Source organism: Hyperolius riggenbachi, chromosome 12, assembly GCF_040937935.1.
Source record: "Hyperolius riggenbachi isolate aHypRig1 chromosome 12, aHypRig1.pri, whole genome shotgun sequence".
Classification (NCBI taxonomy): domain Eukaryota; kingdom Metazoa; phylum Chordata; class Amphibia; order Anura; family Hyperoliidae; genus Hyperolius; species Hyperolius riggenbachi.
The window spans coordinates 178,878,696-178,894,468 of NC_090657.1; the positions used below are offsets into that span (position 1 = coordinate 178,878,696).

At 47.5% G+C, this 15,773-nt stretch overlaps 1 protein-coding gene across 2 annotated transcripts; it reads left to right on the top strand.

Moving 5' to 3' along the window:
• Positions 1 to 91: 91 nt before the first annotated feature.
• On the top strand, positions 92 to 13,057 carry TMEM74B (transmembrane protein 74B). 2 transcript variants are annotated; one of them, XM_068263515.1, is made up of 2 exons: positions 92 to 227; positions 11,567 to 13,057. In XM_068263515.1, exon 2 carries the CDS (start codon positions 11,621 to 11,623, stop codon positions 12,296 to 12,298), a length of 678 nt encoding a protein of 225 aa, XP_068119616.1. In that variant the 5' UTR covers positions 92 to 227; positions 11,567 to 11,620; the 3' UTR covers positions 12,299 to 13,057. The 2 variants fall into 2 exon arrangements, with proteins under 2 accessions (XP_068119616.1, XP_068119617.1); XM_068263516.1 differs by having other exon boundaries at positions 92 to 199.
• The last annotated feature ends 2,716 nt before the right edge of the window (positions 13,058 to 15,773 follow it).

Below are 15,773 nucleotides of genomic sequence, written 5' to 3' on the forward strand. Positions count from 1 at the left end.
AGATGGCGCTGCTGGCCCAGTCTCCTCCCTCATGGTCCATGATGGAGCCAGAGTCCTGTGCTGTCTCCTGGGTCAGCCAGCAGCAGCCAGCCTGGTTACACTAGAGCAGCGATCATCTGATCTGCGGACAGGCAGACCCCCCCTTGCTGCTGCTGTCTGCTCTGGGGTGGGCAGAGATGGATCGGCGGTCGCCTCTGCTGTGAGTGTCTGCGCCGAGGACTGCCAGGGTGAGGATGCCAGGGGGACACTGGGGAGGTCGCGCTGCTAGGGGGGGCTGCGCTTTGTGTGTGACCAGCCTTTGCGAGGAGTCGCACGTCCCCTTTGTGTGAGTCACGCTCCTCCTGGCTTGTCACTGTGCTGCATGCATAGGAGTCTCACTGTCTTATAAGGCAAACACTGGCCTCCCAGCTGTTGAGGGGCTACAGAGCTTGCACTGAGTACTGTTATCTCAGCACTGGCCTTCAAGCTGTTGGGGGGGGGGGGGGGGGGGGGGGGGGGTCAGGCCCAGGCTAGGACTTGTAGTACACCCCCCCCCCCCATCGATTCACCATCCTTGTGAGTACAGAGCTAGCTAACCTCTGGTTGCACTGGCCACCATCGTGGGGGACTGGGGGTACAGGACTTGTACTGGGTATAGTCAGCTAACCCCTGGTACCAATGGCCCTACAGCTGTTTTGGGGGGGGCGTAGCAGGTCATAGTTTGGATTTGTAGCCCCCCCCATCCTTGTGGTTACTGAGGTGAGGTTGCACTGAGTATTGCTAGCTTACCTCTGGTGCCACTGCCCCCCAACTGTTTTTTATTATTTTCTTGGGGGGGGGGGGAGGGCGCGTGGTCGGACCTGGGATTTGTAGTTCTTCCTCTTCCCCTTTCACCATCCTTGTGGGTACAGAGCTTGCACTGGGTATTGTTATCTTACCACTGGTACCTGCGAGATTGTATGTGTTGTATGTATGCCTGTTATCAGCTCTGGGGCACAAGCGTCTCGGGGTGAAATGCAATTCAAATCTCTAGGATGTGTACAATGCAGCGACCCATAGCAACCATCCTCAGCAATGCATTCATCATTTATAGTAATAAAGCGATTGGCTAATGGGGGAGGGTACTGCTTTGTGCACACTGTCGTGATGGACACTTTCTGCCATGTCAAATGCTTGCTGTAATCCTCTTAGGTCTTGTATATCTTGTATGTTATTATTGTGTGTTTGTTTACATTTTCCGGTGTCTGGCTCTTTGTGTAGCTGTAGTGATGAATGGGCTGCTGCATTCACATGTAAACGCTGCAGGACAGAACGTGGTGCTGAACGGACAGCTCCGGCCAAGTGCTGAGTGCTGTGCCCAGCTACATCTACCATGCTACTATACTGACTTCTATACCTACTGTGCACTGCATAGGAGTCCTGCTATACTGCGCTGAGAGACCCCGGCTACACTGCGCAGAGAGACAGACCCCGGCTACACTGCGCAGAGAGACAGACCCCGGCTACACTGCGCAGAGAGACAGACCCCGGCTACACTGCGCAGAGAGACAGACCCCGGCTACACTGCGCAGAGAGACAGACCCCGGCTACACTGCGCAGAGAGACAGACCCCGGCTACACTGCGCAGAGAGACAGACCCCGGCCGTACTGCGCAGAGAGACAGACCCCGGCCGTACTGCGCAGAGAGACAGACCCCGGCCGTACTGCGCAGAGAGACAGACCCCGGCCGTACTGCGCAGAGAGACAGACCCCGGCCGTACTGCGCAGAGAGACAGACCCCGGCCGTACTGCGCTGAGAGACTGCGCTGAGCGACAGACCCCGGCCGTACTGCGCTGAGAGACTGCGCTGAGCGACAGACCCCGGCCGTACTGCGCTGAGAGACTGCGCTGAGCGACAGACCCCGGCCGTACTGCGCTGAGCGACAGACCCCGGCCGTACTGCGCTGAGCGACAGACCCCGGCCGTACTGCGCTGAGAGACAGACCCCGGCCGTACTGCGCTGAGCGACAGACCCCGGCCGTACTGCGCTGAGCGACAGACCCCGGCCGTACTGCGCTGAGCGACAGACCCCGGCCGTACTGCGCTGAGCGACAGACCCCGGCTCCACTGCGCTGAGCGACAGACCCCGGCCGTACTGCGCTGAGCGACAGACCCCGGCCGTACTGCGCTGAGAGACAGACCCCGGCCGTACTGCCCTGAGAGACAGACCCCGGCCGTACTGCCCTGAGAGACAGACCCCGGCCGTACTGCGCTGAGAGACAGACCCCGGCCGTACTGCGCTGAGAGACAGACCCCGGCCGTACTGCGCTGAGAGACAGACCCCGGCCGTACTGCGCTGAGAGACAGACCCCGGCCGTACTGCGCTGAGAGACAGACCCCGGCCGTACTGCGCTGAGCGACAGACCCCGGCCGTACTGCGCTGAGCGACAGACCCCGGCTCCACTGCGCTGAGCGACAGACCCCGGCCGTACTGCGCTGAGCGACAGACCCCGGCCGTACTGCGCTGAGAGACAGACCCCGGCCGTACTGCGCTGAGAGACAGACCCCGGCCGTACTGCCCTGAGAGACAGACCCCGGCCGTACTGCCCTGAGAGACAGACCCCGGCCGTACTGCGCTGAGAGACAGACCCCGGCCGTACTGCGCTGAGAGACAGACCCCGGCCGTACTGCGCTGAGAGACAGACCCCGGCCGTACTGCGCTGAGAGACAGACCCCGGCCGTACTGCGCTGAGAGACAGACCCCGGCCGTACTGCGCTGAGAGACAGACCCCGGCCGTACTGCGCTGAGAGACAGACCCCGGCCGTACTGCGCTGAGAGACAGACCCCGGCCGTACTGCGCTGAGAGACAGACCCCGGCCGTACTGCGCTGAGAGACAGACCCCGGCCGTACTGCGCTGAGATCTGTGCCTTGCTACATCTACCATGCTGCTATCCTGTATCTATACTGTGCATAGGAGTCCTGCTATACTTACTGCAATGAGATACACAGCCCCGCTGTACTGTGCTGAGATACGGAGCCCTGCTGAAGAAAAACCCTTGGAGGTGAAGTGGTTAATAAAAAACACCAACGCAAAATGCCCAAAATGAAACAATTCCATAAAAAAACGCACTAAAAATAAAAACGCATGGTTTTCTGCGCTTCTTAGTGACCTCCCAGCCTTCGGGCCCTTTTACACTTAATCAGTTGGTACGCGTTAGTACCCCTTTTTTCAATAGCAGTGCATTGGGAAGAAGATTTCAGTTAAAACGCGTTAAGTGTGAAAGGTGCCATAGGAAAACATGGGCATTACTTTGAAAATCAGTTTTCTTTCTGTTTTAACTGAGAGCAACTGATTAAGTGTAAAAGGGCCCTGCGGGTTTCCCTTCCCTCAGACAGCGATGAGTATTATCATTGCAGAATATTAAGAGCTATTATCTCCTGCAAGGACAGATAAGAATATCACTCATTTGTCAAGGTGCAGTGCTGCCAGCAAATATTAGAGAGAGAGCGCTGCTTGCTGCACACAGATTTCTCATCAATTTCCAATAAAAGTTGGAATTTGGAAATCATCCAGTCCCCTCTGCTGATAACCTGCCAGATGACTGAAAAGCACAGCAAGAAGTTCACCATCCAATCGTAAAACAACCAGAATTAGAAAGCTGGTCGATGAACATTTTCTGCAAAAGGAGACCACACCTGGTGTGATGCCTCTATCGATGTAAACTTTCATTGGTAGGAGGCGCTTGAGTGTAAAGCCTGGTACACACTTTCAATTATGATTGGCCAATCAATGACCAATGTTACCACCTTCATGTAGAATAAGAGCTTACCCACACAATCTGCTCATGGTATTCAATATCTGGTGACTCTCAGTCAGTGATTGGCCTATCCTGATTGAGGCTATGTGCACACATAGCAGAAAAGCTAGTGTTGCGGAAAATTTGCCGCTAATGGAAGTGTATGGGCTGCAGGAAAAACCTCATATAAAAACCGCATGGTTTATTTATGCGTTTTTAAAAATGCAGGTTTTGTTGCATAATCTAAACTTATCAAAAACGCACATAATGAAAGTCTATGGGAACGCAATGCTATGAGTTTTTATATGCGTTTTTTTCCCCCCAAAATATTTTTTTTTATGCTGTATTTTCGCTTCCTGTTGTCTTCCTTGTGATTTGCATAAATAGAAATTTAAAAACGCATGAAAAATGAACACAATGCAGCAAGGTTCAGGAAACTGCCAGGAGTACTTACTCAGTTTCTTGTGGGAGGGGTTTCACCACAATATCAGCCATACAGAGCCCCCTGATGGTCTGTTTGTGAAAAGGAATAGATTTCTCATGTAAAAGGGGGTATCAGCTACTGATTGGGATAAAGTTCAATTCTTGGTCGGAGTTTCTCTTTAAGTGATGGACCTCCAGCCACTGTTCTCCCAAATAAAAATGTCCCTCCTCAGTGCACATGCATTATAAAAATCTCAGCTGTCCAGCTGTGGCGACTCCCGGTCTCGTCCGCTGTCTCTCCTAAGTTCCACCAGGCGTGTGTGTGATGTCACGCGGTACGTGGTATACACGCCACCACGTGACGGTGACGCTCGGGGGTAGACTGGGAGTTGGAGCAGGTGAGATTACAATGCACAGACACCGGGGGGAACTTTAACTTTTGGGGGGCAGCCAGTTACAAGGCTGATTCCCGAGACATTTCCTGATGAAATCCATCAGGATTCGGCCTGCGGTGTATGGGCAGCTGACAGACCTCTCTCTGATCAGAGAGAAATCTGTCTCTTAGTCAATCTGCCCATACATTGCTACATGTATGGGCACCTTTATAAACATAAATCATCCCCTTGAATAAACTGTCCAAAATAAGTTTTAGCAATTGGGTTTGCAAGGCTGAATAGTTTACTGGCACATTCTATCACAGTGGTTACATCTATAAGAGCTGGTTCACACTGGGCACTTTTGCAGCGCTTTGCTGATCACCGGCGATCAGCAAAGCGCTGCTGCTAATGTGTCCCTATGGATACATTCTCACTGCAGCGTTTGTGATTGCGATCAGTCGCATGCATGCAGCGCTCTGGGGACAATTGCGCTGTGATTCTCCTATTGAATGGGAATCACAAGGGCAAATCATGAGATTGTGGGCTCAATGTGAACTAGCCCTTAGAAAGTTTAACCGCTCTATGGCCACATAAACAGTACTTCAAAGAAAGATATTAAACCGTAACTCCACTTTCATGGAAACAAATAAAAACAATTCATAGCAGATCAGCTATAAACATTGCAGAGAATTTATAAAATATTATTAAAAACAGCTTACCTCCATTTCTTTGTGTAGTTCCCAGTGGCTCACAGGTGTATTGCAGGAAGTTGTAATTGGGTGTGGTTGCACATGGGCTGTGGGCAGACATTTGGCACAATGAATTCTCTGGAGATGTTAACAGTCCCAGTCTGCATTGCATGATTACATGCTAAAGAGTGAAATGGAGATGTGAAAATGAAAATATGGAGTCTGCCAAGCAGTAGACTCTTGTTAGGCTACAAAATCAAAACTGATAGGAGGCTTTACTGAAGAGGTCATTTTAATAAATCATATTGCAGAACAGTATGTGCAGTAGTGTTAGATGCTATTTGAAGCACAACTTTAGCGATAGAAAAAAAGTCAGATACTTAAAGGGAGGGTTCAAGCAAAATAAAAAAAATGAGTTTCACTTACCTGGGGCTTCTACCAGCCCCATGCAGCTATCCTGTGCCCTCGTAGTCACTCACTGCTGCTCCAGTCCCCCGCTGGCAGCTTACCGACCTCGGAGGTCGGCAGGATGCATTGCGTACATTTTTACGCATTCCCGCCAGTGCAGGAACATTAACACTTACATTTTATGCGTTACTGGTTTAATGCGTACATTTTTACGCATTGAACCAGTAATGCGTAAAAATGTATGTGTTACTGTTCCTGCACTAGCGGGAATGCGTAAAAATGTACGCAATGCGTCCCGCCGACCTCCGAGGTCGGCAAGCTGCCAGTGGGGGACTGGAGCAGCAGTGAGTGACTACGAGGGCACAGGATGGCTGCATGGGGCTGGTAGAGGCCCCAGGTAAGTGAAACTCATTTTTTTATTTTGCTTGGACATTCCCTTTAAGGCAGGAGGATTAGCCATACTATGCCAAAAAAAAAAAAACCAAATAAGTAGATAAATACTTGATCTACTTACATAACACATGTATTGTACTGTCCACATTTTGATTTCAGTTAATTTTATATAGTAAATGAGGAGAATTCTGTTCCTGGTGGGAACCATCTCTTTTGCCCACAATTTGAGGCTAAATTCTGATGTCATTTCTGCCCTTAACTTTTTTTTTTCTTTTCTCCTCCAATCGCTGAGTCACTTCAGCCTTGCCTATAAACACAAGCGAGCAGAGGATTGTGTTTCAGATAAGCAGCCAGGTAGGGAAATAAATGGAAGAGAAGGAATATATTATAGATAGAAAGAACCCCCAGCATGTAACTGTTTGGCACTATTAAAGGGCCAGTGCTCCTAAAGTATGTGATAACTCCAAACCATAACAGCAGAAAAGGTTTTGAATGCAGAATTAGCATCTTTATCACTTAATACACTCAGACCAGTTGCTGTTGAAATGTGATTGTTATGGTGACAATCCCACTTTAAAGTGAACCTGAGATGGTTCACTGGCCTTTATTTATACGTATAGGGTGTTTTTCTTTGGTGATTCTTGGGTGCAGTGTCATCAGGTATAGGGAGGATAAAAATATATAGCTATATACTCACAAAGGTGGGTTGCAGTTCCTGCAACCACAGTGTAGGCCTGCAGGGAATTAACCGTCCCTGCTCAGTGCTCCAGGTCCTGCTGGGTACTGGATGGTCGCTCTCCTGTAGTACGATAGACTTTCCAGAAAAACTGCAAAGCTATTACCTCCAAAGGAGGTCTAACTGGTAATGGGTAGGAAGGAGGCTCCCAACGTGTGTTCTGTTTTAGTGTTTTAAACAACAATAGAAAATAATAAAAATAGAGGAAAAAGAGAGATAATTGCTTACCTCTCCAGAAGATATAGACACCAGTTTAACTGGAAGAAAGTTTTTACTCAAAAAGTAATCTGACAACGCGTTTCACGGGCCCGCTTCCTCAGGTCAATACAAAAAGCCTTGATAGTGTAGGGGATAGAGTGTAGGCGCCTCTACGTTATTTATACTAAAGGTTGGTTCACACTTGTTTAAAAAACGTATCCGTGGTTCCGTTTTTTGGCCCAGACCAAAACCAGAGCCACGGATACCAATGTTAAAAATAGTGTCCGTCTTCACACACTTAAAAAAAATTATCTGGTTTGAAAAACTGAATGGAGAGATCGGATTTGCGACATTTTCACAGAGCCCGGATACCTGCGTAGGCAATGAAAGGCAATACAAAAATGGATCTCCCTCTACACAGGCTACTTTGCACACAAAAACGGAAGGAGAACCGGATTGTCTACTGCCTGCTCCTCCCCTCAACGTCGTCTTTGCGGACATAGGTTACCCCCTGGTAGCCAGGAGGGGATAACAGCCAGGAAGGGGGGCAGCGAGCACAGCGGCGGGGAGGGGTTTGGACCCCACCTTCTCTTACCTGGCTCCGCCCATCCCCGATCCCCCTCCAGCTAAGCAGCGAGCGGGGAAGAAATTACCTACTTCCTTCCTCTCCCCGCATGACTGCCTGCAATGCCGCCCACTGAAGTATAAAGGGCAGCAATGCAGGAAGTCACACGAGTGGTGTAATGCAAAGGAGGTAATTGATTCCCAGCTCGCTGCATTCGTAAATGACTGGAGGGGGAGCAGGGATGGGGGACCCAGGTGAGCCCCTACTCGGCCCCACTTCCTGGCTGCTACCCCCTCCAGCTCGGCGGCCCCAGTCCCCACCCACGGCTGGGGGACATGTTTTTTAAACCGCAAACGGACTGGAAACATATGCTGCAAAAGGGCAGCTCGGATGCTTTCCGTATTTTGAAAACTGGAGCCCGGACCATGGATTGCGGTCTGCAACCATATGTAGTATGGACCGTGGCCTCCCTCCTCAGCCCCTCATTTATGCCGCTATGACTCCCAGTCACGCACCCCTCGTCCTGCCCCCTGGAGCGTTCTGCGCCTGCAGAAGAATTTGATGGCTGCATTTCTGCTCTATGCTCTATGAGCTGAGAGTGATATGAAGGATACCATATTTATTTCCTTACCAGTTGCCTGGCTGTCCTGCTGATCCTCTGCCTCTTGTGCTTTTAGCCATAGACCTGGAACAAGCATGCAGTTCAGGTGCTCTGACAGAAGTGTGACTGGATGCCACATGCTTGTTTCAGGTGTGTGTGATTCAGACACTACTGCAGCTGTAGAGATCAGCAGGACAGCCAGGCAACTGGTATTATTTCAGGAAATAAATATATCCTCCAAATCCCTTCCAGTTCAGGTGTCCTCTAAGCAGATTGATGGCACAACTGCAAAGAGGGCTATTGAATGCAATCTGCAGACACGGTTGCCCCCATTGCAGGCATGGACCGTAGATTACTATAAACATAGCTCTGGTTTAAAGTGGACATGACTGGTAAATTATGTTGTGAAAAAAAAAACTTACCTTACTTTGTAAAGGAATGCCTTTCAGTGGTTCTGATCACTTGACCATTCACATACTTTTTCTTGCTACTGTACATCCTTCTGCTATCCTATATATTTTATGCATGTAATAATGCAGTATTGGCATACGGCAGCCACATTTTGCAGATTTTAACAGGTTTAGGAGCAGGTGGGGGTGGTTAGTATTGGGTATGGATAACATCAGGTTCAAATGAGAATTAGGGTACAGAGGGTGATAGTAGAATCTACAGTAAGTAAAATTACCAATATTCTATTACCGCTAATTGGCACCCATTTTCCACTTTATACATATGCGGAAAAGTGTCTCGGTTGAACTGTACCAGACAGGCACTAGTGGGAGATGCAGGACCGGATTTACCATAAGGCACTGCAGGCATGTGTCTACAGGCGCCTGATGATGTAAAGACGGCTCCCTCCCCTCCCCTAGTGCCTCCCTCTCTCCTTCCCTATGCAGAGTCCTGAGCGGAGTGTAAATGGGAGGTTACTCACCCTGCTCTCTGCATTCCACTGATGAGGTATCCCTACAGTCGGGGGCACCTCTAGCTACTTAAAACTTGGGGGCCTCTGGCTACTTAATACTTGGGGGCACCTGTAGCTACCTATGACTGGCAAGGGAAGTAAGGGAGAAGTGACAGCTGGGCCAGCCAGCACACTAGTGGTGCGGTTCAGCGGAGGTTTGTAAGAACATGAAGGGCAAAGTCTAGGGTGCCAGGACATCTGTGCCTTTAGGCTCCTGTGATGTAAATCCGGGCCTGGGGATCTGCACTGCAGTGTAGAAGCTGCTGCTGTAAGTGATGATAACTGAATGTATGTTTGGTTTTCCCTTAGCAAGTAATTACCTTTTCTCTGTCATGTTTTTTGTCCCTCTTTGAAGATGAATGAAAGATTCTGATTGCTTGCTGTGAGCAACAAGAGAGATTTCCTGTAGAACACGTCTCACACATCAGTCCTGTAAAGCTGGTAAATTGTGTGCTTACAAAATGAAACAGTGTCAAGTCAGTACCCTTACTACAGTCAACATTTATAAGTGCCTGCAATCTTCTGCAAGATGTGCAATAATTGCTGACACTCTTCTGTTGGACGTACGTTCGACACATTTTCGGTTTCTATACATGTGGCATGAGATAAACATGTGTATGTACAATGCAAAACACATTAATAACCAGGCTGTTTTGCTTGTTTTATTTTGCTGCCTGAAAGAAAGAGTTAATTTCTAGGCATGGAAGGGACAGCTTCTGTCTTGTCTGTACTGTGTCGGGAATATAGTACACCTCACTGATAAGCTAATTACAGCCATAAAAGTTTTCCTGGCAGAATACAACTTCTGAGGGCAGGGGAGAGATAGAAAAAGGTTAATAGTCATTGTATTTTAACTCTGGGACACTTAATAGACTGCCATTAAGCAGAAACAATAAAACATTAAGGGTCCTTTTACACTGGGGTGGTGCAGTATTTTTACCGCACCCCACTGCAGGGCAATGAAAGTTTATGGGGACTTTTACACCGACTGGGTGCAGCGCAATGCAACGGAAGTGTCATTTTGCTGCATTCCTGAAGTAAGGGAAAATCTACATTGCGTGGTAGACCGGAAGTCATGTAAGTCTGTGGCGATGCAGTTTTAAAAAAAATTGACGTGGGGGCATTGCCGGTGTGTATGCACGGAAGCGTATTTTTACAATACGCCTCCGTATTTCCGAAACAGGAAGTGAGCGCAAGCGAGCGTCCCCTCCTGTATGGCTGTCAGCCAGAAGGGAATTACCGCGTATTAAGGGGGTAATCCCCGAAGGCCTGTTTTTGGCGGTGCGATGCAGCCCCCGGACCACACCACTAACGCCAGCCGGTAGTCTGAATCCGCCCTAAGGGTTGTTGTGGGTATATGAGTTATACTGTAAGGTGGACATTGTGGAATCCCACCTCTTAAAAACTGACAGTGAGCAGCATTCACAAAACCTTGTTCGGTAAAGTAAAAAAAAAAAAAAAAAAAAAAAAACCTGTTTGAAAAATTAACAAATGTGGTATTTTTCATTTTTTTGGAAATCACAAAGAATTGTTGAAATGCGGCGAGAACTTGAAAAGTGGTTGAAGAACGTTTGGTATATTAGCGGTAAATAGTTCCTAACACTGCTACTGCCAATAGAGCGCGCCCTAGTGGCTGCTGCTCTGCTCTGGCGCTTTGAGTCCGCAAGGAGAAAAGCGCAATATAAATGTTATTTGTCTTGTCTTGTCTGTCTTCTTGAAGACAGACAAGACAAGACAAATTTGGCCGCAATCCATCGGTTGTATGATGAGATTTCCAACAGGACAAAAAGAATCGCCAAGAAAGCATTTTCACTTGCCAAATTGCGGGGAAAATCGAATTCGGTGTGATTGGCTATACGATTTTCCTGCGCTCCAAGCATAGGAGCACATCGTGCAGGGTGGAAATTGCGAATCGGGGAAAATTGAATTGCACTAGTGGAAAGCAGCAGCACAATTTACATGTTAATCACGGCAAAACAGGTGCAATACGATTCTCAGATCAAATCACGCCTAGTGGAAAAGGGTCCTGACCACACGCCGGGACAGCTGACGTGACATTACTGACAACACTTTGCAAGGACCCCAGGGAGGACATACTGAAGTAGGGGGGAAACCTGGGGGTGGGGACAGAAGTTAACTCAGGTGGGGGAAGGGTAGTTGGGGGGGGGGGGGGGGGTTCGGGGGGCCTCCCAAGTTGATTCTTCCTGGGGCCTTTGTGTGACTTCAACCAGCCCTGTTTATAGGTATCTGTGTTTTGACCTGAGGTTTACCTTGGGTACACTTTAAGGGAAGTGATAGTAAATTTGAGGAGTTTTTGTAAATAGGCATTTTGGATCTTCTCAAAAGAGCAAATTCAATAATATATTATATTTGTATCAACAATCAGAAAGCACGTTGAGAATAATTTCATATAGTTATTAGTGAATAATGTATATTCTTCTCTTTACTCACCTTCCAGCTGCTGTCTGATGCATTCTTGTGAGCGCAGGATGAGCAGCACCACCTTCTGTCAATGGCTTCTTCTCACTCCTTGGAGCTAACTAACATTAACCAACGGCATGGTGCAGAGGACCACCCCCACCTGGAGCTGTCAGGAACCATCAGAGGTTTTGAGAACCCATCCTATGAGGAACTTGGAGAAACCAGTTTTTGCCAGGAGTCACGGGATGCCTTTCAGTCAAGCCCTGCTTCGGAGTTGAGGGGCTGGGCCAAAGAGAACGGTTCACCTCACTCCGAGGACAGTCGAGAACCTGAGCCAGTGACTCGCTCTGTGGATTATGGTTTCATCTGTTCCTTAGTCCTGCTGGTCAGTGGCATTGTGTTGGTGGCCATAGCGTACACCATACCACGGGAGGTGCAGGTGAACCCAGATTTGGTGTCCGCCCGCGAGATGGAGCGGTTGGAACTCTACTACGCACATCTGGGGTCAAACCTGGACAAGTGCATTATTGCAGGACTAGGCCTGCTCACGTTAGGAGGTACCCTCCTCTCTATCCTACTCATGATCTCCATCTGTAAAGGGGAACTCTATCGCCGGAGAAAGTTCACTGTGGCCAGAGGGCAAAGGACAAAATATGGCTCTCTGAACCTGAGGATGAGACAAATGACTTCAGATGGTGGGCAGATGCTGGTGGAACATGAAGTGCTGGAGATGACAAATAACATTACCCACCATGGACACGAGCCTTAAAAAAAAAAAAAATCATTACCAAGGACATTCAACTCATGCTGCCAGGCAAGGGGTTAACAAGTCAGATGAGCAAATATTCTGCTATAGAGGCATTAATGTTTAATGAGGTCAGATTATTCCGTCCTGAGAGGTTCCTGCTGTTGCAATCTCAGCGACGTTGGGGGAGGGGAGAGATCATTACTCCGAGCTGCACTGTAAAACAGGTTGAAAAGCGATGTGGCTCACGACAGCTGGTGCGACGTCCTGAATTTCAGCCAGTGTCTAGTTGCATGCTGGGATTTATAGCGCCACACCAGCCGTCTGCGCACAGGCTGCAACCTCCGCTGTAGATTGTAAATGTGCCGATTAAAAGAATGTTTCTAGTTTTTTTTTTTTTTTTAAAAGGTAAATTTTACTTGAACACAGAATGAAAACGGAGCCTAAAATACAATCAGTTCTGTCGTCTAGTGACGGCCTTTTGGCAGTACAGGGTGGATCCTGGACAGAACATAAAACAGTCTGCTGCTTTATACTCTGCCGATGCGTGTCCCATCGCTATCCAATGTCCAATAATGTTCAGTAAAATCCCTTATACCTGTAGTAAACTTCAAGGGACTTGGGTAATTTATAACATCAGAACTGGTCATACATTGTCTATTAATACAAGAGTTATAGATTGCCCAGCAAGGTCATGGTGAACCAGAACTTCTAGGAGTGTGTAAGGGGCTGAATGAGACTTTACTAAGGTGCTATGCAAATCAGAAGTTTGCCTTCTTAAAACAGACCGTATTTGTTTTAAAGAGAATCTGTATTGTTAAAATCGCACAAAAGTAAACATACCAGTGTGTTAGGGGACATCTCCTATTACCCTCTGTCACAATTTCGCCGCTCCCCGACGCATTAAAAGTAGTCAAAAACAGTTTTAAAAAGTTTGTTTATAAACAAACAAAATGGCCACCAAAACAGGAAGTAGATTGATGTACAATATGTCCACACATAGAAAATACATCCATACACAAGCAGGCTGTATACAGCTTTCCTTTTGAATCTCAAAAGATCATTTGTGTGTTTACCTTCTGTCCCCTTCTTCTCTCATGCACTGAACATTACAGGCTTCCTGCAGACAGCTCTGCCTGTGCCTGTGTTTGTAATTCCTCAGTATGTGTCAGCCAGCTACTTTCACAGCCTAATAACAGAGGTGGATTTTTATCCAGCTCTCTTCTATCACTGATAAGATAGCAGAGAAGCTGCTGGCTTATGTAAATAAAACACACACTGGAGTGTGCATAGAGGAACAGACCAGCACGGAAGAGTTGGCAGCCTTCCAGACACAGGCCGACAAGTCTGACAAGGGAAAGATACATTGATTTATTACAAAGACCATGATAGTACAAAGTGCTGCAGTGAGCCAGAACAGATTAGAATAGGTTTAGGAACTTGTAGGATGGTAGAAAAAAATGTTGTAATTTTTGTTACAGGGTCACTTTAAGGCAAACTTTTGTTTTGCATATTCATAGAAGCACATGGTCCTCTATTCATAAAGCATTCCCGCATGCGGTAATGCTCAAAACAGCTGACTTTACCGACCATTTAGCAAAGTGTCAATTCATAAAAGCTGTTTCCGCATGAAAAGCTACAATTCCTGAGCAGTGCGGGAAATTATCACCTTGTGTGGTGATTATCTCAACACGTCACTACATGTCAATTCATAAAGATTAGAGCAAGCAGAATGGGAACGGAGAATACCGGCTGTTTACAAGCCAGCGATAACAGGCAAGATAATGGAGACAGACCTCCCAGGCAGCTGCAGTGAGAGCAAACAAGGCATCCCGGAATACCAAGGCTGTTTTTTAACCCCTTGGGTACCTGTTTTCAGATATATTTCACATCAGAAAGCCTGCATGTGCAACATTTCTTGACGTTCTTCTAAGCTGCGGCAATTAAATAGATTGTTTAGAAAGACTAATAGACAGATTCAGGGCAAGGAGAGGCAGTTTTCAAAAAAATACACATCTAAAGGGAAGTTGGGACTGCCTCTTTTATTGTAACTCTGTCTCTACACAGAGAAAATGTATTAATTCAGCATCACCGCTAGTTTAGTGCGGGAATTCCCCGACCTTTCATCACAAGTGTAAACATTTTTATAAATTAGCACACAAAAGTCTAAAATACCGATGCAGTGTTTTCCCTCCGGCTAAGTTCACAGTGGGACGTTAAAGTCGCGCGTTAATAACACCATTTAACGCAGAATAACTCACTGCAATGAAAAATCAACGCCCTGTTCACAGCGCACATGTTGCGTTGGTGTCTAACGCTGCACGTTAAGTAAAAGTACTGCATGCTGTGCGTTATACACGTTATTAGCTGTGTTGGACGGTTTGCACATGCTCAGTAATGACTTGGAAGCATACTTTTCATTGCCTGTATTTTTTACTGTATCTGCTGTATGCGACGGTAACGCTGCGTTGCCACTTTTTGGGCGCGTTGCGTTGTAAGCTTGCGGTGCGACTTTAACGTGGCATCAAAACGCAACTTCCCACTGTGAATCTAGCCTCCAAGATTTTTTTCCCCGCAAATGTTTTATGAATAAAGCCCATGGTCGGGACCGGAGGACTGAATTTACTATAGCCAGCGGTTTACTATGACAGAATATACTATAAGGAGAGTCTGCTGTATACAATATCTGGTTCTGGGGTCCGAAAGCGAGAAACTACACATGTCTCGATCTGGGACCTCTCCCACTACTGCATCTGATATGGATGCTTGGGAAGAGTTCCTGCTCCTACTTGCATTATTGGGGCTCTACAGATTGTGTCTGTTCCAACTAGGCTGGTCACCGCATGGAAAATGCTCACCTGTCCTGTGGATTTGCTTCCGCCGCTGCCGTTTGGTCCACTGCCAGGGATTGGAGACCAGAAAAGGCATGGGGCACCCCAATGGTTTGCAAAAGACCAATGGGAATCTTGCTGCAACATGGAGAATTCTCATTGGTACATGGTGTTGCTAGGTGGGATTTTCATATATTTTTAACAATCCAACAGGGAGCCCCCATGCTTCTTGGTGTTTGATCAATTTCAGGGCAAAAGCAGATGGGTGGCGGTGCAAATGCAGCTGATAGAAACGGCATGGCACAGAAGCACTTACTGCACCGATTCCACTGCGTTTGCATCACAGTGTGAACCTGGCCTGTTTCCATAGGCTTCCAGTGCGTCTGATCTGTGGCATGTTCATGATATGGCCAGCAGGTCGGGACTTTGCACCAGTGGTCCAGTCCGTGCACATTGCATTCTTGTTCCGATTGTGTTTTTTCCTGTAGTGTTAATGGGGCTTACCGTGATCTGAACCAGAACTTTGACCAAGCCTAATCAGATTCAAAAAGCCGATGATGAATTATTATTATTTTTATTTTATTTTTTTTACAATTTTGTTTTTATTGCAAACAAAAAAAAAATAAAAACCAAACAGAATGCAAACATAACATTCACATTGAAAACTC

Coding starts and splice junctions, on each gene's coding strand:
- TMEM74B (XM_068263515.1), top strand. CDS start 11,621: ATGGCTTCTTCTCACTCCTTGGAGCTAACTAACATTAACCAACGGCAT.